General features: G+C 36.3%; 4 protein-coding genes across 6 annotated transcripts; 1 reads left to right on the top strand and 3 right to left on the bottom strand.

Annotated features, from left to right (window-relative positions):
• The first annotated feature begins 2,491 nt into the window (after positions 1 to 2,491).
• Positions 2,492 to 5,031, top strand: LOC110761493 (O-fucosyltransferase family protein). Its single transcript, XM_021963976.2, is given in 4 exon segments — positions 2,492 to 2,855; positions 3,050 to 3,156; positions 3,278 to 4,702; positions 4,704 to 5,031. Coding segments are annotated over 2 exon segments (1,284 nt in total). The 5' UTR covers positions 2,492 to 2,855; positions 3,050 to 3,156; positions 3,278 to 3,448; the 3' UTR covers positions 4,734 to 5,031.
• A 1,570-nt stretch (positions 5,032 to 6,601) lies between these two features.
• Positions 6,602 to 10,470, bottom strand: LOC110761462 (RING/U-box superfamily protein). Of its 3 annotated transcripts, none has more exons than XM_021963938.2 (4): positions 10,345 to 10,470; positions 9,096 to 9,742; positions 7,945 to 8,705; positions 6,602 to 7,327 (listed from the first exon to the last, which is right to left on the bottom strand). In XM_021963938.2, the coding sequence occupies exons 2-4, from the start codon at positions 9,501 to 9,503 to the stop codon at positions 6,940 to 6,942; spliced, it is 1,557 nt and encodes a 518-aa protein (XP_021819630.1). In that variant the 5' UTR covers positions 9,504 to 9,742; positions 10,345 to 10,470; the 3' UTR covers positions 6,602 to 6,939. The 3 variants fall into 3 exon arrangements, with proteins under 3 accessions (XP_021819630.1, XP_021819628.1, XP_021819629.1); XM_021963936.2 differs by having other exon boundaries at positions 10,094 to 10,437; XM_021963937.2 differs by lacking the exon at positions 10,345 to 10,470 and adding an exon at positions 9,857 to 10,078.
• Positions 10,471 to 13,849: 3,379 nt separating this feature from the next.
• LOC110761487 (fe(2+) transport protein 1-like) lies at positions 13,850 to 15,530 on the bottom strand. The gene is made up of 3 exons (XM_021963966.2): positions 14,864 to 15,530; positions 14,465 to 14,614; positions 13,850 to 14,380 (listed from the first exon to the last, which is right to left on the bottom strand). Exons 1-3 carry the CDS (start codon positions 15,482 to 15,484, stop codon positions 14,075 to 14,077), a joined length of 1,077 nt encoding a protein of 358 aa, XP_021819658.2. The 5' UTR covers positions 15,485 to 15,530; the 3' UTR covers positions 13,850 to 14,074.
• An 8,823-nt stretch (positions 15,531 to 24,353) lies between these two features.
• LOC110761489 (BOI-related E3 ubiquitin-protein ligase 1) lies at positions 24,354 to 26,053 on the bottom strand. The gene is made up of 3 exons (XM_021963969.2): positions 25,759 to 26,053; positions 25,321 to 25,669; positions 24,354 to 25,028 (listed from the first exon to the last, which is right to left on the bottom strand). The coding sequence occupies exons 1-3, from the start codon at positions 25,821 to 25,823 to the stop codon at positions 24,453 to 24,455; spliced, it is 990 nt and encodes a 329-aa protein (XP_021819661.2). The 5' UTR covers positions 25,824 to 26,053; the 3' UTR covers positions 24,354 to 24,452.
• Positions 26,054 to 26,681: the final 628 nt, after the last annotated feature.

Here is a 26,681-nt window from a genome sequence, read left to right as displayed (position 1 = left end):
TTGAGTCTTTAATAGTGTAGATGATGAGATTAATTAATATTCAACCATTTTAAAATATGAAATTTAGGACAATTATGATTGTAAAAAATTGATAAATTATTAATCAATATGAAATGATATTATTAATTAACCCCGTTGGCCCTTGAGGACTCCTATTTGAATTATTTTAAATTTTTTTGTGAAGGGCTCACTCTAATGTGAAATCCTAGCTCCGTCACTGGTTGCATGGGGTGAAGCAGGAGGAAGAAGAACATATTGTTTTACTCTTTTTTGTTAAGTGAAATTTAAAAAATAAAAGAAAAAAGATATTTTAAAATAAATTTTTCTCAACCCTTGGATTAAATCCAAGAGTGGGTGATCACAAGTCTCTTGGACCCCTGTGATCCAAGAGAACGAACTAATAAAATGAAATTATGTTCTCCAACTAACATTCAAAAGGGAATGATCTTCTTAATTATTAACTAGAAAACTAATTTTTGTATGAAAATTCAGAAACCAAATTTTAATCAAGTCGTTTACTCTTGTAACTTTTGGTTTTGACTAAATTTGCATAAGATGTAGAGCGAAAGTGCTGCTATTTTATTTGAAAAAATCCTCTTGACTTTTTCAAATAAGCTAAGCTAGCTTCCTATCTAGGGTATCAAATCCCACGTTCATTGCGAATGGCAGGTTTCACGGGATAGGAAAGAACCACCTTTCCCTCTCATAGACTCATACCATTTGGGTTTTGGTTGTATAACTGAAGCATCCTCCTTCCCTTTAACCTTCACCAAGGATGAAAAGAAAACAAACAAGTCACGAGAAAGTAGAATGAAGAGCCAAAATTTTCCTTTCTTTTTTGGGTATTTATTGGGGTAAGAGGTTTTAAATTTGTGTGCGCTCAAAAGTTAAAGAGGAGAGACTAGGAGGTTTTGAAGGGCAGTTGAGAAAACGATAGTGATAAAGAAGTGGTAGCCACACCATGAATACATGTTTTGTGATGTGACTAAACAAATAATTAGTTGGCCAAATATGTTTGTTATTCGTTGTCGTATTTTCATCAAATATTTAGAATTTCATATGTCTTCTGTTAAATTATTTTTTATCAAACAATACAGTTACAGAACTGGTATACAAAAGTGGTCTCGTTAAAATCTTCTTAAAGAAAATTCAATAAATAAAAAACTTCGAGATAAAAAAAAGTATCACACATATCATTACAATGAAGCTAACACACAGCTATTTCGCGGTGTTATTTGAAGAAACTACTCCACGGTGTTATTGCCTTGGTAAAGTTATGTAATGGTATGTATATGATGTGTTATTCAAATACAAATGAAGTTATCAATAAATAAATAAAAAGTAGTTAGTTTACTTGGCATATTATTTAGGGATAAAAAAGTGCATATGTATTTTATATATTTTTAATGAGTTGTTCATAGCATTTCTCACCGGCCATAAAGACATGCAGCCAAAAGTATACTAAATCAAAGAAGTGATTGATTGAACTTGTATTTTACTCAAATTGCAGCACTTTTCCCCGTCCACTTAGGCTTTTAACAGTCTCCATTAATAATTAAGAAAATCGGATTTGGTTGTTTTTATTGTACTTAATCATGATCTTCGTCCATGATTATATACCGAATCCCCCCACTAGCAATTTGACAAATAGGTGACAGCCGAGCTAACTTATCTCATGTCAAAGTGGGAACATCGAAAATTGCCACCAGAAAGATTTAATAATAATAATAATATATGGTTGTTTTGTTGTTGGCAACGACTTCGCTTGAGATTTGGAAACGGCTACCGATTTCTTTGAACTTGTTTAATTTTGCGGATCAGTCAAGTCTCAAGTTTTAGAGTAAGAATGTAGAAGAAGGGCCACTATAAAGAAACGTTGAAGAAAAAAATGCCTCGACATCCACATGCCATACATACCTTCCCATCGTAAATCCCATCGTAAACATACATACCTTCCCCAGGTCCCAACTGACAAAGGTCTCCCTCTCCACGTTTTTGTTTTTTGGGATTTTGTCTAGGTTAGTCACACAGATTTTTTTTTTATACGTGATCAATTTCTAACTGTAATCAATTTAAATACATATATAAAGAAAAATTAACCACACAAGTCCGTAACCCTAAAAAACATATATAAATCACATATGAAATAAATAAATCAAATATGCAGATCACATACTTATCATACAAAGTCGAATTTTGTACATGCACAAATCCAAATTAAGACATGCATATAAGATATATTTAATGTTTTGTAATTCCAACTTCAGACATTTGAATTTATAGGTTATCTTTTTTATATTTATTTATGGGGTTTTCTCATGCACTCCCCTGTACAAGGTATGGCAGAGGAATGAGATTTTTTATATGTCCTTCTTTGCCTTGGCTGATTGGACAGTTGCATGGCTCACACATCTCTGAGGTCCTTTTCACTACCCTTTTGGTCTGTTTTGCCAATTCCCAATAACATCATTTTTTTCTACATTATTTTATTGCCCTTCTTGAATCATCTTCCTCTTCCTCTCTTTTTTATTTTTTATTGTTGATAAATTTGTTGTTATTATTACATTTACAAACTTCCATTAGTTTTATTTATTAAAATATGATGTTCTTTGTTGTCATGATAGTGATGGGTTGGCATGCTCTCCGGACTTCTGGCTTTTCTGGATTTCTTTGACACATGTTCATCTTCTTCCTGTGTGGTGTCTTTTGCTTTCTGGGTTGTCCTCAGAATTCAGACAGTTACAGTTTATCATAAAACAATTTGGATTCAGAGTCACAATTGAGCTCTTATTGAAATTTTTTCTCTGTGGAGTTATTTGTTGGTGGGGATTCTGTCAGGAATTCAATTCCCCAAGGTGAGTTTATGCAATTTTTGGCTCATTTATGAAAACTCTCTCTCTCTCTCTCTCTCTCTCTCTCTCTTCTTTGTTTTATAGCAACATCTGCAGGTCATCTGCAGGCTTTGAAATTACATGTTGTTTTCTTCTATCGAATTGTGGGGTCAAAAAGAGACGACTTTAATGGTTTCCTGATTGAATTTGGATTGCAGTTCACATGCGCGCTTTTCTCGGAGCCATCTGTTTTTAAATTTGGCAATTGGGTCAGAGTGAAAAATTGCTTCTTTCAACCAATTCAGGATTACTTTGTGAAAAACAGGTAACTTCTGTTTTCAAAATTTTATCTGCAATCCTTATTGAATTTGATTTCTGCTGAGTTTCCTTCTTTCCTTCTAATTTCTATATATTTATTGGATCCTGTAAATTTTCATGTCTCACAGTCATCTTTGAATTCAACTGGTGCAACAATCCTTGATAAGAAACCTTGGAATTTCATACGCTTCAAAAATTGCTGCTCTGGTTTTGTGCAAATTGCTCATGATGATTGTGTCAGATGAGTTTTATGTGCTTGGGATGATTTAAAATTCTGGGTTTTGTGGGTTGAATCTTAAATGGACGTGCCTCCTTATTGTAAGCACTTCAAAGTACTCGGTTGCCACTTGAACTCCTTTGCATGCAAATGTGTTGTTTTAGCTTTCATTGCTCTGATTCTCAGAGCTGTTCTGCTTCCTACGTTCCATAGTTTTGGTGGAGCTGAACAGAGCAAGTTGGTCTTCATCAGTAACCTCCCTTTGTCACTCGGTCAGAAATTCGGAATTAGAAAAGATAAGTTTCTGGAGGTTCCTCAAATTGTATGGGGCTTAAACAATCAAAAGATTGCGTTTGCAAGAGCTTGTTTAACTGCAAGGTTTCTGAACCGGACTCTTCTGATGCCTAGCTTGAGTGCTTCCCTGTTTTACAAAGAAGTCGAGCTCTTGGAGCCTATTTCCTTTGATAAGGTGTTCCAGTTCAAGAAGTTTAATTCTCTCTGTAATGGCTTTGTTCAACTGGGCGAGTTCTCGGATCTTAGAAACCGAACGGGAGCCTTTGAGCTTCAGAAAGGAAGTGGAAGGAGGTGGACACCTGAGAGAGATTTGGATCAGTTGAAACAGCACAATGAGGATCCATATAATGAGTTTGAGGTGATTCGAATCATTGGAAAGAACCCCTTTCTGTGGCACGATCATTGGCCTGTGAAGGACTATGCGAAGGTGTTTGAGTGCTTGGTTCTGGTTGATGAGATAATGAATGAAGCAGATAAAGTTGTGTCCAGGATTAGAGAGATAGGAGCAGCACAAGTAAGAAGCCAGAATGAGTCCCCACAAAATGGCATTAACCGGGCAGAGAAGCCTCTCTTGCAGCCAGTGCCTTATGTGGCTGTACATATGAGGATAGAGATAGACTGGATGATTCATTGTAAGAAGCTAGAGCAAAGATCAAACATAACCCAAATTTGTAGCAGCAAGGAGGAGATCATGGAGAGAGTGGGCAACATTGCTGGCCTGAAAACACCGGTCGTTGTTTATTTAGCTGTAGCTGATAGTCTTCTTCATGATCCATCTATTTTGGGTGGCTGGAAGGAAGGCTTGATTCCTTATGAGAAGAAGAAATTGGGGTTTGAAGGGACTTTCAAGAAGTTCCCTTATCTCATTCAGTCTGCAATTGACTATGAAGTGTGTTTAAGGGCCGATGTTTTTGTGGGAAACAGCTTCTCCACATTTTCGAACCTTATAGTTCTCGATCGAACACAGAAGCTCATTAGAATGGGCGTCACAGGCTCATGTGGTGTGGATGTAAGGTGGCCTTCTTATGCATACAACATATTAGGGGAAGCAAAAGGCCCTCAAAGATGGATGACAAACATGTCTGGCTCAAGTCTGCAAGCAATTAGCTATGGCTCCAATGACATTTCGTGTTGTGTTGATCCTTAGTTTTTCCATTGGTGGACATGTTCAAGGCTCCACCACTTCTTGTAATCTACATCATCCCGTCCCTCCGGCGCAATATTTTTGGTATAGTTACAAAGTTCTTTTTCCGCTTTTTAGAGGTCGTTAAAATAGCTGTTGAATGGATGTAAATTTCTTATTTTTTATTTCAAATGTAAGTTCCATTCTATTGGTTTTTTCATCTTGATGGCATATATTTTTTTCCTCTCCGGGTTGGATTCTCACTATTTGTTAGTGAATGTTACTATTCTCTTGGCATGAATTCTTGTAGGATATTGATTTTATTGTGTTTGTAAAACAAGAGCATGGCCTCATAAAAAATTTGACAGGAAATGGAGTTTTTTTTATGTTGCTTATCCAAATACAAGCTTTCTAACCCCTTTTTCCTTCTCTGTATCTCTCTGCACCTGTTTTCTTTCCATAATTGAAGGATGATGGTACAGATGACCAATACAAACAGATAAAACAAAGAAGGAAATGGAATGGGACAGTCTTTAGCACAAGCAAGGAATTAAGTTATTTGGTACTTGAGTTTTGATTCTTGTGGTGGGTCATGTCCTTGGCTCTCAACTTTGAGCTTTTTTGGCCCATCATCTGTGTGTATTTATTTGACTTATTGAACATTCTTGCTCATTATGTTTCTTTGCTTCCCAGTGGGACCTCAATGCTGGGTTTTGGCTGTTTTTTCTTTGTTGATTAGCCCTCAAACTTCAGACATCAAGATCTGTAAAGGGGTCAATCTAATTTGCAATTTGCTTTCAATTAGACAAGTTTTTGGGCATTTTAGGCACTATTGCTTTATACAGGGCAACTTCAAAGTTCAAATTTTGGCTTTAAAGGCCACAAACTTGAGACCCTGTGAGGCTTTGAGAAAAATGTTTAGGGACTCTGGATCAAAGTTGTAATCTTTATGCATTAATTGGCTAACTGGCCATTGGAAAGCTTAAATTGGACAACTTATCTGCTGCATGGTACTTGTTTCTATTTCTATTGCAGAAAACACAACAGAACGATGATCTTCTCCAATATTAATTAAGGACCTTTCTGAATTTCATCTATAAATATCCAATGGTGAAAAGAAAAACAAAAGGTGTTTGGCATGGCCCAAAATGGGCCAAACCCAATTATTGGAGCAAGATATGATTCGGCCTGTGGGTTCAAGTTGGTCCAACCAAAGTGAGCAAAGAAACTCCCAGTGATCCAAAATTTATAAAGTGCTTGAACCTTGGTAGGGATGTGAGACTTGAATTTCGCTAGATGATTTTGTGGTGAAAATATATTTGGGAGAAAAAGTTGCAGATGGGTCCCAAACATACCCAACAAACTCATTTTCATGTCGATTTGTAGGTTTGATATAATTGAAGCCACTCACTCTTGCACGAAATTTCTATTTAACATCTAGAAAGGGTTTGATTGAAGCCACCCTACTAACAGCTACCCCTTATCCAAAATGAGACGTGTCCTGTAAACACTTCACAAAAACAAACAACACATTCACCACTACAACAATCACAATAATGACTTGTTCCGGTTGTTAATGGTGGTGGGTGAGTTTGGTATCTTTCCCCACTTACTTATAATGGGAAGCAAGCAGGAAGCAAGATGCAAGATGGGACAACTAAGCGCAATGCATATTGTCATGAAAAAGAAAGCTCAATAAAAACAACCATATTTTTGGTTACTTTTAAATAATTGAGGTGGAGAATCAACTCTTACTTTGATGAGTATTTACAGTGTTTCCCTTCTCACAGAGAGAGAGAGAGAGAGAGAGAGAGAGCATATAAAATGGAAATACATTTATGGCATTTTAATTCACTAACATGATAAATGTTCTTTCAATTCAATTCACTATCTTTTTTTCTTTTCTTTTCCTCTGTCTTTCAAGAAGAACGCGATCATCAAGAATAGATGCTTCCCCTTCTATGGTACACACAAGGGACCTTGATGGTCACAAGTTTTATCTTAACACAATGATCATGAAACTACAAAGGAAAAGAGTTATCTTCATGACCATGAAATTGGAGTGAATAGAGCGAGGAACTCTTTACTCTTTCTTATGCGAAAAGTATTGGTGGGAAGCTATGCAGATTATTTTCCAACTTCAGGAGCCCTATAATTCATTGGATGTATTCTTCATAGTAGTTATCACTTATCACGGAAACGAACCTCTCGAGCCAAGGAAGCTGATGGAGATCTTTCATTGCATCTACGTAGGAATCTGTACAGCGGGGTGGGGATTGGTAAGGGGGGTGGTCACTTAAACTGAAACCCCCAGCTAGGAACCTCTGGATCAGTGCCAATTGTGATCTCTCTTGGTCTGAGTATGCGTCCATTATCATGGGGAGCGAATTGAATGTTTCCCATGCCCATTGCTCAGATTCTTGCATAGACTGAGTGACCAAGTCTTCTGTGTTGTTGTTGTCTTCATCCCAAAAGGCACATTGACAAGTCTGTTGGCCACCCCTATATTCAGCACCACAAGAATAACAGAACTCATGCCTACACCTGCACATGAGCAACATCAAAAGCTCAGTAAAGATTCAAGACCTTATAATGAAAAGTAGACTTAACATGGTGAACATAACATGCTTCTGTATTGAACATGTGCAAATGTATAACAGACATAAGCATTACAAACAAAGGTGATTAAACTTAAATTTTACTCACAGAACATCATATGCTCCTTGTTTACATGTGCATATGCATAATGGATGAAAGCATCACAACCAAAGGTGAAACTACAGAATATTTTTCTTATTCAAATAGTCAATTTATGATTCAATAAAACCAACTAAAGCTGTCTTAATTCAATCAGCTTTAATCATAGTCAGGTACTACTTTCTCCTAGAGGTTCCCCTACACACATTTTGCCCTCTGCATAGGGTGACACCATTTTGTCCAAGCGGGTATAAAAAATTGTATTTTGAAAAAATTTCTCAAACAAAAAAGAAACCTGAGATCTGAAATGATTAAGTAGTTTCCATCCAGTTCAACTGTCACAGTATTTGAGTTTAACACTTTAACCATAAGTATGGGTTACGATTGAGTCCATATGGGGTTCTCAACCCACTTAGTCAATGTTTTCAATAATACAATAGTATGTGTAATGAAAGTGATCTTACCAGCATGTCATGTGGTAGCAACCTTGAGTGAGCTCGATCATCCTACGACACTGCTGGCAACGTCTCCAACTTTTATTTTGTGCTAGGCGATGTAAGGTAATGTCTGCAGCATCTCTCTCTTCCAATGGGAGGTTTTGGAACTCCTCACAGCTCATAGATGAATGCCAAGGTACACCACAATCTACACAGATGAATCTCTGACAAACTGGACAGTCAATGCAGCTGTTATCTGACTGACTTGATGAACTTGCCCTAGCTGACAAACATTCGAGAGGATCAAGCAGGACAGAACAATTTGGATATGGGCAGTAAATTCTATCTGAGTGGAGAATATTTGCTTCTGCGAGGGCTTTCTCCAATGATTCATAAGAAGTGAGTGGAAGAAAAGATTTGCACTCAGCAGTGGAGATGTAATACTTGCACCTCGGCTGAGGACATCTGATGGGGACTTGCGAGGACTGTACCTTCCCATCAACGTATGTCCTCATGCAATGCGAACAGAACTTATGAGAACATTTCATGGTGATCATCATTAGGGATGGTTTATCGTCACAACAGATGGAACAGTTTTCAAGTGATTCAACACCCTTAGCAGGAAAAGAGACAACTCCAATTGCCACTTGGGCTAATTTTGATGGCCGCTCAAGATCTACAGTGGGGACAAGTTTCAGAACAAAAGCATCGAGATGACTGGCATGCTCTAGGATCCTTTGCCTCAGCGCTACTAGGAGTGGAATTTCAAGTTTCTGCTCATGTGATACCTGTCAAAAACTCAAGTCATTAAAGCAAACTTGACATGCAATAAGACGATTTGAATAATTTAATGCTAGTGCTACAACTCAAATGAAGTAAGGTGAAATAATCCTCAGTAGCAATCACTCGAAGTGTATTGCTGAAAGTTAAAAGGTTTTATCCATCACTCAACCTATAAAATTGTGTTGTTAAAAATAATGTTAACCCCTTTTTTCGTCAATAAATTCATGCGGTCACAAATGCTGAAATTGCAATGGATAATTTGGCAAAGAATTTATGAAAATCAGCCACCCAAAAATCAAGGCTAGCAGAATTATTGGCTTCATATTTAATACGTCTTCTAAAGTGGTAACCAAAATGAACAAAGAAAGTTAACTCTTTCACAGAGAAGGACTCACCTGATCATATAGCAGCTCAGAATCTGTGAATGCATAAACCCGGCGGACTTTATTTTGCACAGCTTCCATTAGGCCATCCATCAGGGCTAAATAGTCAGCCACAGGCTCCTCCACATAAAAATCAAGCCTTTTCTGCACCTGAATTGCAGGAACATTGGTTGACCTTTCCATGACAACTCCAATTCCAGAAAGCCTGAAATCTGAGTCCCCATGCCCAGCTATGGACATGCCTTTGAAGAACATCTTCACTGAAAATTCATCGAGATCATCTTTTGGATCCACCTTCACCGGTTCTTCGGTCTCCTTCCAAACTTCATCATCTTCGCAACAACTACGAAACTCTTCTTCATCTTCCTCTCTGAGTAAATTTACAGAAACCTCATCACCAAAACTTGCCTGACTCTCCATTTACACAACAGCTCTGGAATTCTAAAACTTGAAGCTGTGATTGTTACCAAAATTCAACCACAACTTGTCAACCAAACAATCTGAAGCTCTGTACTTTCAGAAGTCAAATCTCTCAAAATCACAAACAACAATTCATTTCAATCACTGATCTTTCAGAGCCTATCTCCAAATCATCATACCAAAAAAAACCCTCCAAGGAATCGATCCAGAACTGCAGCCAATTGTAGCATCACCTCCACCTATAAATACGACAAAGAAATACTGATCTCAGATTCAGCTCCTAAATCCAAATCGATAAACAAGGAAAACCCATCAACGAATTCATCCAAATGAGCCAAAAATCCGTACTTTACCTTATATATTCCCCAAATCCCAAAAGATACATAATTGTTAGCTCTTCCACATAAACAAAAATCAAACCAAAATAGAAAGAGAGAGGACTAATTTTCAATCCCTCCAAAACTGTACAAAATTTCAAAGCTATTTTTTGAAAACAACAATGAAGAAAAGAAAAGGATAAGATACAAAAATAGGAAAGGGTATCATATTGGAAGGGTAACTGGGCAAGAACGAAGTACAGGTTCCATTACCTTATCCGGAGGGAACTAAAGTCTCCGGAATCAGATTCCTGTTGGGGTCTGAAATCTGAAATGGTGTCTTGTAATTGTAGCAAAATAGTAGAATAATAAGAACCCTAATCTGACAAATTTCAACCTTTGGTGGCTCACCCACTTACAAGATGCTGTTTTTATTCTATTCTTTTACTGGGATTAGATCAAAGATCAAAGATTTTATTACTTATTAGGATGGTGAGAGCTGAGAAGAGAATCCTTAGACTTACTATTGCAGTTACTGGCGTTAGAGGAAAGTTAGAATGCCTTTGGCCTTTTGCTTTGTTGGCATTCTCTCTCTTCCTAAACACATGCACTCTGGATTTCTTCAATTCTCCACCTTCCCTTTTATTTTGTCCATATTTACCCAAAAAATACAAAATATCCTCTCTTTTTTTTTTATTTGCATACGCCTATTAAATGCAAGATTCCCTTTTTTTAATTTAATAAAATTACATTTTTTTAAGTTTGTACTTAATTTTCTCAATATAATCTAGTGGTATTTGTCTGTCTCAATTTCAACTCACATGGAGTCACATATACATGCACTTTAGATTTCTTCAATTCTCTACATTCTCTTTTATTTTCTCCATATTTACCCAAGAAGATACAAAATATATCCTTGGATTTATTATATTTGCACACTTATTATATCAAGATTCTGTTTTTTCATATGATAAAATTACATTGTTTTAAGTTTTTACTTAATTTTCTCAATATGATTTAGTGGTATTTGTCTCCGATTAGCTTGAGGAAATCTCAAGTTTAACTCACATGGATATATACGAAGAGCTTCCATTGAGAGACACCCTTGTATGACCTCCTCCACATTGTATTTCACTAATCCAAATCGTGTATTTTGTAGATATTCATTCAAATAACAAAAACTCAATTGAATCCGATATAATTTTACAACTCAATTAAATTATTGAAATTTTAGTACTTTCTTGAAGTAGCATGTTCATTGATTTTATTAGACACAATTAGATGATTTCCAATTTGTCTATGAATGATTTATGAATGAAAACCTAAAAAATAAATGGTTTGGAACATTTAAAAAAAAAATCGTAAGGTATCCTAAAGAGCATCCCTCAAACAAAATTATTAAAGGGATCCCTCAATAAAAGGGGATTGCATATATATAAATCTTAAACACTAAAATCAACGTCATTTTATCATAAACATAAGTATTAACATGCAAAAACATAACGAAAACCCTCTTTTCATCTAACACGCCACTCCAACCTCCTTTGCCACTTCAGCTACTCCCAATCCCAAAGGTTTTGTGTATGTAGCATATTTGACAAAATGTGCCGTGTGATTAGGGAAAGTAGAAAGGTGAAAATGGGAGATAGAGGAGAGTAAATAAAATGGAGGGAGATGAGATCCCTCCAAACCAGGATCACAAAGTCCAATTTGTCTTCTTTTGGATTGATTGATGGACATCTTACACCGTTCTTTTCTTGATCGTTTTCTCATGTTTAAACCTCTCTTTCCTTCCATTTTCCCATCATTCTTCTCATTAAACAGTTTTAGTTGTAGAATTAAAACAGTATAGCATTATTTAGCTGGAATGTTTCAAGTGTTGCAGATATTCCACTAATTGTTCAGAGCATTACTGTATGAAATATGACTGAATGGAACTTGGAAGAAAAATAAACGCATTAAGACAAAACCCCTAAGATTCTCAGCCAGAAAGCTGGGTTGGAGTTGGAGAAACCTATGCAGTATGCACATGGTGTTTGTCTATTTTGCTGAAGAAAATGTGACTTTGTTCTTGACTTTTTTCAGCGTCCTGGCAATCAGTTTTTTATATATATATTATTAGAGTTAAACAATCCCTGTAACAGTGGATTAAAAAAATGAGAATTAATGATTACCAACCCTATCTTCTTAATATTTAATTTGTGAAATTGACTTCCAAGTTCCAAGCATGTTTTCTGTTTACCCATTTCTTATGACTGAGATTGGAAATTTAAACCCTTTCCCGGTCATCATCATTCTGCAGCCACTTCAAATCTGAAAACTAGATCCATATATGACTTAACTTTAAAAACCCGGGAGTTAATTAACAAATGTTTAATGACTAATTTAACAAATGTGGAAACTATTTACCACAAAATTCAAATGTGAATGCAATGTACCTCTTTGCAGTTTGTACCTAATCGCTTTTCTTGTACAGCTTTACACTTTACAGGTTGACAATCAATCATCAATCATGCTATTAAAAAAAATCATCATGTTTGCTTATAGAGTTTGGTTTAAGCTTTAAGGTGGGGTACTCTATACTTACAGAGGAAAGGGACTTGACTCTATAATTGCCTTCAAATAGTGACTTGCTCAAAAACGATGTGTCGTTGCATTTAAGTAAGGAGGGTCACGAAAAAAGAAGAAGAAGAAACTAACTAATTTATAACAGAGAAATATTCACAAATTATGATATTGGTGATTCATGGTATGATAAAATGTTGTCAAACTGTCAATTTGAAGAAATGAAGTTAATTATTGTTTAAATGTATATGTTTTTTTACCAATAAAAAGTGTATGTGTTTAAGATCGACAGTCTAATTTTGTTACGTAACATTTTTAGATTTTTTTATACAAGAATATTAATTAAATATAATACTCAAGTTGGATAAATTATGGACGGTTCAATTTTGTTTTCTCTTTTTGGAAAAATATTAGTTCCAAAATGACAAACCCTTTTGTTAATAAAAGTTCCATGAAGTAGGAATTAGTCGTGTCTATGATGAAGAAGGAATCAAAGCAGTCAACTGTGGTGCATAGTGTGTGACTTGTCTTTAGGGTTAATGTTCATCAATTCTATCCTCATCATTTGTCCTTGCAATTTTATTCTGTCAAAAATGGGTCCTTTAAGTTTTGACTGGTGCAACAAAACGACAACGTGGCTGGTAGAGATTGGAACTTTCGGTGTTCCAAACGTGGCACTATGTTCTAGTTGACTTGTTAGCTTCTTTTTTTTTTTTTTTTTAATTTTAATGGGGTCCAACGCAGTGGAAAAGAGTCTTAACTTACAGACAAGAAGTCTCATGTTCGAACCATCATAGCATCATTTGTGTATGAGAGAAATCTCCCTCTCCTTTGGTTTAAACTACCACATGTACTAAAAAAATAAATTATTTTGATCTATTTCCATTTACATTTTCAAGCACATTCTATAAAGTTAAAAAGTAAAAACAAATTTACACTTCTTTTGGACGAGTCTAATTTTCCGTGTGGCCCCTGTTACTTATCTAAACTCTCACACCTGTCCCTACACTTAACCTCTAAGTTAACAATGTTAACTTTTAATAAAATTAACAATAAAAACAGAAACAAAAACAAATTATTAAACAGCCACCAAAGCTCTGCACCCACTCAACCCCCATGAGAAATTGTTTCTTAATCCTCTTTATTGTCAAAGCAGTATTTTTTATTTTTCAAATTTTTTTATATTTATAAGATACTTTTATAACAGGCCAACAACAGACCATCAAACAAAAAGATAAAAAATTATCTTTATGAATTATGCATAGGATTTTCTATTGGGCCTGAATTTAAGGGTGTTGGGTTATCCAGAACCCAATATCAAATGCTCCTGCAATTCATGGGCTTTTCCTTTGGGCCTTATTTCCTAATCCATTGGAAACCCATGAGATATTGAGAAAGCAAAACCACTGTGCAAAAGTTTGAATAAACTTCTGCTTTTCTTTAATATTTCTCATAATTTCAATTTCCTTTTGTTTCTTTATTTGCTCATGAAACTTGAAACAAGGAAGTTTGGCTATTTATAGCACTTGAGGAAATCACAATACAAAAGTGACAACACAAAAAGATCGACCTGTGGAAACATATAACGTTCATAAACCTAAAACTTGAGGAAATCAAAACACATATTATAAGTGCAATATATAACATTGCTTTTCAGATCATGGCATGAATAATTTATTGGTCTTATAATTAAGCCCATTTTGCCAATACAGACATGCCACCTGCACCCAAAAGGACCGCCATGTAAGATTTGATCTGGAGCTTGATGCTACGCTGCAACTTTGGACCCATGAAGTCAGCAGCAAGAAGATCAACCAGAGCCATGTAGATAAGAAGGCCAGCAGAGGATGCATTGAGCAGCCCTACTGTGATTAGCGACCTTGGACTATTTTCCTTGTACGATTTTGTAAGGGCCATTCCGATTGCAATTCCGAATGGGGTTGTTGTTGAGAAGAAGAACACCATGATGGCCTTCTTCATGAACTTGTACTCAGCCTGCATTAAATTATATTTGTTCATGAGCTAATTGAAGTCATTAAGTATATATTTTGTTTATATATTAATGGAATATATATATACCTGGAGAATGCAACCACCAAGACCCATGCCTTCAAACATTTGATGGAAGCAAAGGGCAGCTACAAGACCTTTAATTGTGCAAGTGTTGTTTGATGCTCCAAGAGAAAGACCAATAACAACTGAGTGAACAATGATACCCAGTTCTAATACCTGCAACAATACACAAGTAATTATATTTTTCCATGTACCATGTTATCAAACTGTCAATCTGGTCAACTACACGTTGAATCAAAAATTCACCTCATCTATAGTTCTGATTAACATTTTCTGACACTATAGGTTATAACAAACTATGCATAACAAAATTCAGGAAAAAAAAAATCACTTCACTAATGATTTAAGTTAACAATATATATGGCGCGTCAAACTGTCAGATAAGAAAAAAAAATTATTTCTCACCATGGCAACAACGCGATAACGGGGAAGCTGTGAGTCTCCACTTCCTTCCTTGACTATGTCATGACTGTGAGCATGAAAATGACCATGCCCAGCACCCACCGCAGCCATCTCTTGGTCCACCTCAACGGCTGCAACCGTCCCATTATCTGGGATAACTCCAGTTCTGCATCTCTTGCTATAAATACTAGTGGCCATAGAATCCACCATCAAAGTCACAATTGCAGAGAGCATAGCCACAAACCCTGAGAAAGGAAACTTGTGCCACGGGTTTTCTTTCAAACAGTTGGATGATAACATGTCAAAAGAATCAGGCAAGACGTGCATGAACCCCGTGGCAAGAATAATGCCGGCTGCAAAGCACTTGACAATCACAAACAGGTTTCGATCGGGGTGCAACGCTGGTATCGAACGAGTAACAAGAGGCAAGGACACCCCGATCATGCTCGTGACCAAAATTGAGGTTATGGCTATGACTTTGAGCGGCACAGCTCCAGACTTGTCATTGCAGGAGTTGGTTTCTGTGCCGCATTCATCAGACTGTGAATGGACTTGGGGAGTGAGAATGGAGATGAAGATGATGAAGATAATTGGGGTGAGCTTCAAATGTGACTTGGTGGCCATTTTTTTACTCTGACTTTAGCTCACTCAAATAAGTTTTGGGCTGAATGATTTGGAGTGATCTTGGATCTTGTTTATATAGAGGGGTCTGAGATTGAGCAATCAATAGTGGCATGATGCGAACAGAATAAATAATTAAGGTGATTCATATTGTTTTAAAACCATAATTTCTTGTTTTATACCAACTTGACAAAAGAAAAAACTCTGTTGATGTGTTCAACGATAAAGGTTTTGCTAGATTCTAAAAAGAAAAGTCAGGCCTGGAGAATTGACTTACGTAATAGTTTTATTCTTCATGAATAATATATTATGCAAGCAGCCGTACATGGAGCTGGTACAGTTGGATAAGGCTCCCAATATTCCAGATGAAGATATTTCAGTTTAATTTCTCAGGTCAACCAATTCTGTGAGATGCCAAGGGTTCAATTATATATGTGATACTGATTTCCAGGCATAATTTTCCGTATAATTAGGCTTTCATCATCAAATTGAGACGGTTTAATTTCTAGATGAAAAATGTCACTCTTATTTTTCTTTTCTCTTCATTCAACCCTGTGAACTTTTGAGTTATAGACCAAATATGTATCGTCTGTGTGATTCGACCTCCTCCAACAAAGCGAAGACAAACCTCACCGAATCAAAGAGTAATTTGCATTTGCAAATTTCTCACTCTTAATTAGTTGATGTCACAAAATTAATCCTTTAGATGATGATGTCAAACTGAGAAGAAGAAAAACCAAAAGAAAAAGTCAAAAGATACAGAAAGAGGATTTGTAGGATATCTAATCCAGAAGTAAACGAAGTATATTATGCATAGATTCCGTTGTAAGTCGCATATAAATATTTAGGATTGTGTTAAGTAAAGGAAGGAGGTATGCTGCATGCCCTAGTTTGTCAGTGAATGAGTAGAGCTCGTGGGGGCTTGTGTTTCGCTTAGGCTTCTTCAAGTACACGTGGCTAAGGCCACCTAATTGCATAATAGTTTCATGAAAATAAAAATGCCAAAGTTCATTAAGGTGGTGTATCATTTTTTAAGTTAGTTTTCTGATAAGATTTGTTGGTTTATCATTATTCTCGTAAGTTCAAGTATTGAGGGATGTGATTTAACACTTGTTTTATTTTGTAGAAGGATATCTTGATGCATATTTACGCTTTTGAAATCAAATAATTCATCAGGACAACCAAAATGATAGGTATCGAGAGCAAGAGGCTTGTATAACTCAAGTTATTAAGAGCATTTACCTCTACATCAGAGCTCTTACCTAATATTGCTTTATAAAAAAATATGTTAGGTATCGAGCTAAATAGTTAGTGCCAACTTTTGTACAATTTAAAGTTTTATTAGTGAGATATATATATTTTAGACATCCTCATTGTTTAATAGCTGTACTTCTTCGTACCGTCTGGAAATGATTAGTTAGTAAGTCCTTTTCTATGAGAAATAGTTTGATTAGAGGCATTATTAGTAATGCCGATTTTTTTTTCTTTAGTAAACTCCGATCGCTTTCTTCATCTTTAAACAATAATCTGTGACTTGGAAAGTCAAATATATGTGGTCTGCAAGGACTGTAATTTATTCATTCTCTCTAACAAATGTAACTTAGTAATTAAACTAATAGCCAATGCTTATCTTGATAGATAGAGATAATGCAAAGTAAACCATCAATCATCTTCACAAATTTCTTAATTATTGGGCACCTTAAAATATTGTATTCAAATGAACCGTACTGTAACGTACATGGCCAAAAACAAAAAGGTGATATCAAACCGTTGAATAAAGTTCAAAAGTAAGACTAATAGGGAAAAAAAAAATTGGTAAAAGTGATATAAATTGACACTAATTAGTTTAATTTTTATACAAAAGAAGTTCTAATTCAATAGTTCTTCACAATGTTGGAAAATGTTCGAAATTTGAATCCCGATTCATCGTCGATAATTTTTTTTTTTTTAAAAAGCATGCAGGATGCAGCTACTGCACAATGTAGTTTCCTTTAAGCCCATTTAGCCAACAAGGACATGCCTATGTCACCTGGGAGGACTGCCGCATAAGCCCACATTTGAAGTTTGACGCTGCCTTGCAACTGGGGCCTCATGAAATCAGATGAAGCAGGCTCAGCCCAAATTGGTCCAAACTGCAAAGGCTTTGTTGGGGGTGGACCGGGCCGGCAAATTGAGTTTAAAACATCCCCTTACTTTTCATTTCCACGCATGTTCATAAACTAGGTGAAGCTAAATTATTTTTCTTCTTCAAAATCCATAGAGTTATTTTCACATTACTTTTCATTGCCTCCTTCCTTGTAAGGAGATATTCTTTCTTTATGTGAATCACAGTTTGACATATATACAAAAATTATCCATCAAAAACACAAAAAGAAAAACTTATGCACACATATCACACTGCTATTGACAGGAATATAAAAGCTCCTACTTACACGGTAAGGAGGAAAGTATTTTCATTCTCTAAAAAACCTACGAGAAATAAATGATTCTTAACCTAAAATTTAGAATACTTACTTGTACCAAAAGTAAATATATAAACTTTTAATTTTTTTTTGAACTCCCTCTTCCCCACCAAGGAAAAACTATGTGCCACTAAAATTTCCCTACTTTTTGTTGTTGTTGTTTTTCTTTCTTTCTTTTGCATATTAAAATCCTCCTATGTTGGGTAGTTGAGTTATGCTATGAGCACTTCCAACATGAAGGTTCAAATCAAAAGCAAAGACACAATGATTCAAGTTTAAGATGAGATTTGGTTATCTGCACTGACTATATATACCCTAATCACATGCAACTCTTCTTTTCTCTCTGTCCAAAGTATCATATAATTCAAATACCCCACAAACAACAGTGCGGGTTTCTTCTTGCTTTGCTTGTTTATTTTAATACCTTTTTCCAACAGCTCACATTGGCATTGGGTTTTGATAAGCGTGAAGCAAATGATCACTAGCATATTACCGTTGGCTTTTGGAATTGCAGGGATACTGTTTCTCCCACTAAGCCCTTTTAAATTGAACACATGGCAGAGTCATTAAGCATCCAAAAAACTATCCCCTTTCTAATCTCTCTCTGAAAGTTGTCATGCATACATGATTGTTGGCCCCATTTTTATAAAGAAAAATGTGTTGGAGAAGAAAGGAAGCATCCATTAAATCTAAAGACCATGGACCACATTTAGCAGGTGCCATGGACAAAAAAGTCAATTCATAAACCCTCTCATTGGATCCACATTATTATAATATTGCATATCGTTTTGTCCACCGCCTCATCTTTAAACACCACAAAATAATTAATACCACCCGCAGATTAATTAGGTGGTTAAGTTAATCAAATCAAATCAAACATTGAAGCACATTTCCATCCATCTTTTAAAAAACCACCCATTAACTTGCAATTTATAGGGACCTTATAGGCCCTAGGGTTGTGTGTTCTCTGTCAGATACACAGTTGGCATGTCTATGTCGATGTGGCCATGTTGCCCTAGAATTGAGCTTATTATAATTGTCACGATGATGCTCCATAACATCCACCATAATTAACTTCTCCAAATTTTCAATTCAATCATTCAGTCCTTTCTAAGCAATTTAGTATATAGAATTTTATTAGATCAATAAGAAAAAAGAGTTGCAAAGCGAGTCATATCAATAGCAATATGACATACATGAGTAAAAACTTTCAGTAATTTAACCTAGTCGACAAATTAAAACGATATACATGATTCTTAGATTATATATATATATATATATATATATATATATATATATATATATATATATATATATATATATATATATATATATATATATATATATATATGTGGATAGCCTTCAATGACTTTGGCTAAATATTCTATAAAGCAACCAAAACTTGAACATCAAGCGAGGAAAACTTGGTAGCATGCTTACCCATTAGAAATGGTTAAAATACAAGTTGGGTTTTGATGTTGTTTTGACCATTAGCTATTGTGGGACAGTATTGTGAAAGGACCAACATGAGTACATGTATGAAAAAGCAAAGACAACCACATCTAACATTAGCAAGTTTTTGACCCCACAACAAGATATATGCACATCTTCTTCTTCATATAACGCGGGGATTGAGATTGAGAGCGAGTTTTCAAAGAACAATATCTTTTTGCGAGGAGGAAGAGACAACCCTAAAGCAAACAAATACCCCACTTCCTTCCCAAATCTTCCCAATTTGGCACATTATTGTAATCTTGCGTTTGTTGGGGCCTTGTCCACTGCCACTTGTGCTTTTGGAGCTACACACATATATCTAGCATCACCCAACGTAACCATCACGTATCACTCAGAAATTAAAACACAATAATTTATATTATTGTTATATTGTTGCTGTGGTCACAATAACAACAAAAAAAAAACAGAAAAAAAGAAAAAGAAAAGCTTGGGTCTCTCTCTCAGTCGGTGGCAGACGATAACTCATAAATTTCACTATGTTTTGAGTTTACCAATTAGACCACACCACAGTAGCACTGCCAACCCTAATTTTGTCGGTATTGTACCCTCCAGCTTTGCAGGACCCTCTGCTTCATCCGATCTGATCCAAACCCTAAATTATCAGAAAATCCAGTGACTATGGCTCGTACACGTTTTCACCAAAGCAATGACCTATCATATATATATATATATATATATATGCTAGCTAGGCTGACACAAAGCCATTAACGTACGCTTTCTGCTAGACTCTTCTCTTTGGCGTATTTTTAGGGTTCTTCTTTTGCACTCTATTTTTTTTTTCTTTCTTTTTCTGAGATTGTTCACAGAACCCTATGACCCATGAGAGTAAAAGCTGGTGGGGGCAATCTCACATGTTATTTACAACCTCAAGGCTCTTGCTTTATTTTGTGCACCTAACCTAACATAACATCATCTTTTCTGTTTTTTGTTTCTTCTGATCCTTTTGCTGGAAATGTCATAAGTGGTTGCCCAAGTGGAGTTGCAGATACCTAATATTCAAGTGAAAAGTTATTTTCCTATATAAAAAAACTGTCATTTTTCCCTTTATAAAAGACTATTATTGCTCTCGTAAAATTAAAGTAAGAAACAATTCTATTTATATATAATATAAAAAAGGTAATAAAAAGAGAAGAAGGTAATAACTCAAAGTTTGCAAAAGTAAGAAAATAAATTATGTACGTCGACATAGATAGATCGGGTGCATGGTGCATGCATTATTATTGTTTGTACTATACGTTAGTACAATAATAGAGAATAACTCATTGAATGATGTATAGGTAAAAAAGAACACTGATGTGACCTGATCAATGCAAATTGGAAAGTAAATAATCCAAATTTCCTACCTCAATAAAATTACAAAGAAGGAATATCAATAATCAATAAAGAAGACGTAGTTACGACATGCTCGTTGCCTTAAATCTGAGTTCGATTCCTCTCCTCATACATTATGGTAGTTTTCGATCCCTTTCCTTATACATTATTAAAAAATAAATACGAAGGCTTATATGGTTTTCGATCGTATCTAGAATCAATGAAATTGGAAATACGTCACACTTTTCGAAATTATATATATGGTACCTAGTCGTACTCGTACACTGCCATTCACTATCCACCACTTTAAATACAGCTGATTTATTTTTGGTATAGTTTCATTCATGGGTTGGCGTGCCGGTGCCACAATGTACTACAATAGCTACAAGACGGAGAAAAATAATATAAATTTAATTTATTTTCACTTTGCTTGTTCTTGTTTTATGCTTTGGATAGTCAAATCCTATGGATAGGCAGTTGCACCATTTGCTGATGCTTGCTGTTTCTGAATGATGGATGCTGCTCTGAAACCAAGCAATATTTAACAAATAATAGAGGCCATCCATTTTATGGGCCCCACTTATGTTAATAAGCAATCACTCTCTGACGTGTCAGGTGGCCATTTGCATTTGCCACATGTCCACGTCATTTCTAAAACAACACTCCCCACCCACCACTAATTTTGGACACTTGTGAATTCTGAGTGAGCGAAGAAGAAGCCCACTATTTATCCACGTCTCTTTTTCTTGTTTTTTCTTCGTGCATGGAGTCATGGAGTGATGGTGGTGGTAAAAATGATTCTGTAAATAAACGCACTGTAAAATTTGGGACAAATTATTATTTCTCTGTAGAAAAAGAAAGAGAAAAGTAACTGGGTAAGAACATTATCATTAAAGAAAGAGGATCTCAATCTTGTTTTTGTTTTTGTGCTTTTGGGTTGATGGAGAATCAAACGTAAGATCTACCTTTCATCTCACACCACTTACTCATAATGTCAGCATTTCTGTGAATTCAATTGAATGCGATCATTCAAATTTGTTGTTGTAAGTAGATAGAGAATGAATTTTTTGCTTTTGGTGCATGGATTTTGAATTATGAGAAAGAAAGCACTTTTCTTCTACAGCTTGTTTAGAAACTAATTCAAAGAATTTTGAATTATGATTTACCTTTCATCTCACCTAGTCTCATCTCATGCCATGCCATGCCACTTGAGTTGTAAGGTTCATGGTCATTTCAAAACTTCAAAACTAGTTATTGTTATTGATGGATTTGTTGTTTGCCATTGAACACTTTGTTTCAAGAAGCGAGTTTCACGGCATGAATGACGTTATTTTAATTGTCAGAATTATGGTCATTTTAATTCAATTGAATGTCGTCATTTAATTTTTTATTGTTGTAAGTAGTCAAAGAATGAATGCGCGCTTTAAGCATGAGTTACACGTGGCTGTGACTGAGATCTATATTTATTATTATGAAAAAACAAAGTGGTTGCAACAATACATAAATTGGTTTGACGTAATATTTTCTTTTTCAAAATTATATAGACTCCGCGATTAATTATGTGATCATACTAGTCATTTTACCATCAACTTTTTCTTATATACAAACTGATATCCCCTTCCATTGTCAATCAATTCATCTTTATTTGCCATTGTGCGACTCTCCAATTGTTCATACACAGAGAAAGATGAAACTGCACAGAATCACATGCAAACTGTTCCGTATTAGATCCATTTGTTTAGGGGCAGCTGGATGCAAAATATGAGAATGTACTTGTAGATTTTTATATTTGAAGTAAGTATCATTCAAACTGTTTGACTTGTCCTCTGATTGCATCCAGACACAATCTTAATGGCATCACCCAAAGCATTTCTGAATACTGGTCATTAAATTTTGAGATACCAAACCATTACTTTATGAGTCTAGGTTCCCCCTTCTGCTCCCCCGATTTTAATATTTGGGTTCACATTAAACGTATAAAACACCTTCCAGCTAACATAGTGACCACAATACAATCAAGAGAGAGAGAGAGAGAGAGAGAGAGAGGGAAGTTGGTGACAATTGATTAGACGAATGAGTAATATGGTGGATACGGGTCGCTTTTTAAGTATAGTTCCTGTGCTTTGCAAGAAATCTGAGACATTGAATGGAAAGAAAGAAGTCACATATAAAGAATCAAAAGCAAACATGGAAAAGTTAAAAAGGAAAGGGGTAGAGGATCTGATCAAACATTATCATTTCATTTCATCTCGATTGACAAGTACAACAATATCATGCTTTTTTCCATATCCTATTGCGCATGTTTGATGATTGTCTAATTACTTGCACTTTTTTTTAAGCAGAAAGAAGAAAAGCAAATAATAATGTGGTTTGTGGTGTTCCCATAAGCATTCCATAAGTGATGTCTTGATTTTGGCCACTAAGCCGCATGAGTAAACAAATCCATAAAAGCTATAGGTTCAATGGGATGAATGATTGCACAAAGTTCTCTCTTATCAAGCAAAGGATTCAAACTTGGCAAATATGCAAGGTGGCATATAGCTTGGATTAAGCAAAGTTGAGTTAATCGTAGGTTAAGATTGAGTAATTCGGATTGAGTTCGGTTTGCCAACAATCTCGATTCGTGTTAAACTCAACCTCGATCAAGTTAAGGGATCGTAAACACATACTTAACTTGACTTCTAACCAAATCCACTGTCACTACTGATCTAAATGAAGTCGAATTTCGAGTGAACTTCGAATTAGATCATTGTAAACCAAACCCAAATTAAATCATTTAATTAGAGGCATAAACGTGCATGTGAAACCGATTAACAACGTGGAACAAAAACCAAAGGTTATGATGTACCAGTTGAATATGGAGGTCCCCAAGAAAAAAGAATGAAAACCCCTCATAAAAGTATAAAACTCTCTCCCCAAGAAAGAAATAAAAAGATGAAAAACTGGTAAAAGTTACCCTACGAAAAATTGGGAAAGCTACAAAGGAAGGAGAGCAATTGAAATAATAATAATGGAGGTCCCCACATTGGAGAAGATGATATGATGCTAAGTTTGACGTCTCACGATTGTTGGCATACACATTTTTAACCTGCTGCTTTTTTTTTTATGACATTTTGAGCTCTCTGTCCAAACCCAACAACTCGAAAGGCTTTGGCATTGCTGCATAATGCATGAACAAGACCCCAACAAGAAGAGATAAGAGATGCCCACCATATGCATCTTGTTCTTCACAAAATTCAACCCACCGCCCAAGAAACTTTCCAAAGCTGTGAATGGATGCCTTGCCACACCAGATGGGAAAAGTTAAATTCTGATTAAAAAGAAAAGGAGGATCCAAGTTTTAAAAAAATGGGGGTAGGTATACCTCAATTGTAAAGTGTTTGACAATTTCTTTTTGCCTTTGCTTTTGGTTAACAACTCAGTATCTCTCAATGCAGCCCAAAAAACAAGAAAAAATCGATTTCCCTTAAATTGCTTTTCTTAAAGCAGTGAGACCAATTAGGTATGAAACTCATCATGCCCATTGCTCAAATGGAAAGAAAATAAAAAGTAAAAAAAATGATGGAAATTAAATATACCCAATAGAAACAAAATTTGTAATCTAACTCTGTTTTTTTTTACCTTTTTGTCCAAAAAGTATTTGACAATATTTTTCTGTTCAATTTCTGAGGACTAAAAAAATCCTAAGAGAAATTAACATGCACACTGGCATTCATGACAGAGTTACATACGGGGCAATTGAGAAGGGTGGACCCACACATTGTACACAGGCACAAATGCCTGCATGGCAGTAACAACACCCTTGACTCCCTCACCCCACACCTCTTACACATCCTATCGCCACCACTACAACCACCGTTTCCGCCGCCTCCAACCACCGCATCACAGCCATCCACTGCCTCCACATCCCGCCCGTAATCATTGCTGCCGCAGCTCGATTGGGCATCGTCTGCCACCGCGGCGGCTGAGGGGCCGCCCCCAGCTTGGTGCTCCTCGCTAACGTGCGCCAGGACTTGCTCCAAATTGGTGCGTAGAGAATTGGCTGCGGCTTCGTTTGTCTGCGCCATGTCCCTCCATAATTGGTTCTCAAGGAATAGGCTTCTGACTCGCTCTTGAAGGACCCAATTGAGCTTCCCCATCCTCTGTATCTCCTCGTCTTTCTCCTTCAGTTTCTTCACGATTCTCTCCTGGATTGCCGACACTAACAATCTCGATTGCTGCTTTCTTTGCTCTTCGAGTTCCAGTCTCACTTTCTGAGTCTGTCAAAATAGCCATAGAAACCAAAATCAGTAAAGAGGAATAAAATAAATTTTCTAAATTTCGTGACAATGCTCTGTCTCATGGCCAAGAAAACTGAAGGAGAAAATAAAAAATGAAAATCCAGGTTTTTGGATTTTTCATTCATTATGGTGAATGGCACAAGGCTTTATAGATAACACGAGTGAAAATTTACTGCAAGCTTGGCCTAAAACAGGGGAGAGAAACAGAGGAATATTGAAGAACGAGAAAAGGAGGGGAAGATATAAAAGATGGTACAGGACTCAAACTTACATGTTGGGCGATGAAGCGATCGATCTCAGATTGCTGTTGTTGGATCTGAAAGGCAATGTCTTGGTCGATAAAAGATGAACCACCAACGGACATTTTGGTCTTCTGAGGGACAGAGAAATTGTTGAAGTCATTGATTAATTGGTCTCTAGGCCGCTTTCTAGGAGCAGATATGTTGTTGTATGTGAGACCACTCTCCGCCTGCTTGTTCATCGAAGCTTTATTTGCTTCACAGAAAGGCGATTGGTACATGGGAAGCAGATTTTCAGGCATTGTTGTGGACAAAAGCAGGCCAGAGTCCATCTGGTTACTGTAAATATTGGCGTTTCCTTGGTTGGTTTTGATGAAATCTCTGCAAAAATCAAACACAACCCACGTAAGAAAATTGAAAACCAGAGAAAACCCATGTACAAGAAGGTGATTTGAAGGGCTGGCATGTACCTATTTGGGATTAACTGAGATGGGATAAGAACCGCATGGTGATGGTGCTGAGCTTCAACTGCCATGAAGAAGAAAGGTTGGTTGGTTCTGCTATGCTTTTCTTGTGATTCTTCTAGCTCTTCTTGCCCTGTTGTTGTTGTTTGAGAGAAAATATAGAGAAATGGAATGAGAGCTTCAAGAGAATGAAGATGAGATGAGGCAGAGAGCACGCAATAGAGGTGGCGACTAGAGAGCCTGAATCAATTTATTAGGCTGAGGCAGCGAGAGAGAGAGAGAGAGAGAGAGAGAGAGAGAGAGCAAAAGTTAAAGGTGTTCCCAACAAAGAAAAATCCCATTTTTATACAATAAAAATTTGAACAAAGAAATAAAACTTAAAAAAGAATCCCAAAAAAAAAAAAAATAGTAAAACATGGAAGTGACAGATTTTGTCAGATTTGGTCCAATTTAAGTTTTGTTGATTTTTCCTTATCCAGAGGAAAAACCTCCATTCACATTGCATTTACTCATGGATTTCGTCTGGTCTTTCCGTAATTAGACCAAACTTCCAGGGATAGTAACTGAACTTCCGGAAGCTGACTGGGTTTTTTCAATCAAAACGCTGTGATTTTCTCCAGTTAATAGCGTTGCAGCATATCCGCCACGTATCCGATTGCGTGGTGCCCTCCGCAGAAGGCTGCCACGTCACGAAAATGGAGCCAAAGGACTTTTCCTGAAACCAGCACATCACAGGCACAGCAGCAGGGCACTCGTTGTGTACGTGACTTTTCATTATGGGATTTTGAGGAGAGTGGGGCCCATTGGGCACTGTCCCACGTGTGACGGTGTGTGCGTGTGAGGACAATAAAGCTGACCCACTAGCCACGTCTGGATGGGGCCCCCACTCTGTCCTTCGAGGTGGAGGTGGGGACAGACATTGTGGGGTC

This window comes from Prunus avium, chromosome 4 (genome assembly GCF_965620075.1).
Source record: "Prunus avium chromosome 4, drPruAviu1.hap1.1, whole genome shotgun sequence".
Lineage (NCBI taxonomy): Eukaryota > Viridiplantae > Streptophyta > Magnoliopsida > Rosales > Rosaceae > Prunus > Prunus avium.
The sequence above is the reverse complement of the archived record's forward strand: the minus strand, read 5'-3'. Positions and strand labels throughout refer to the sequence as shown.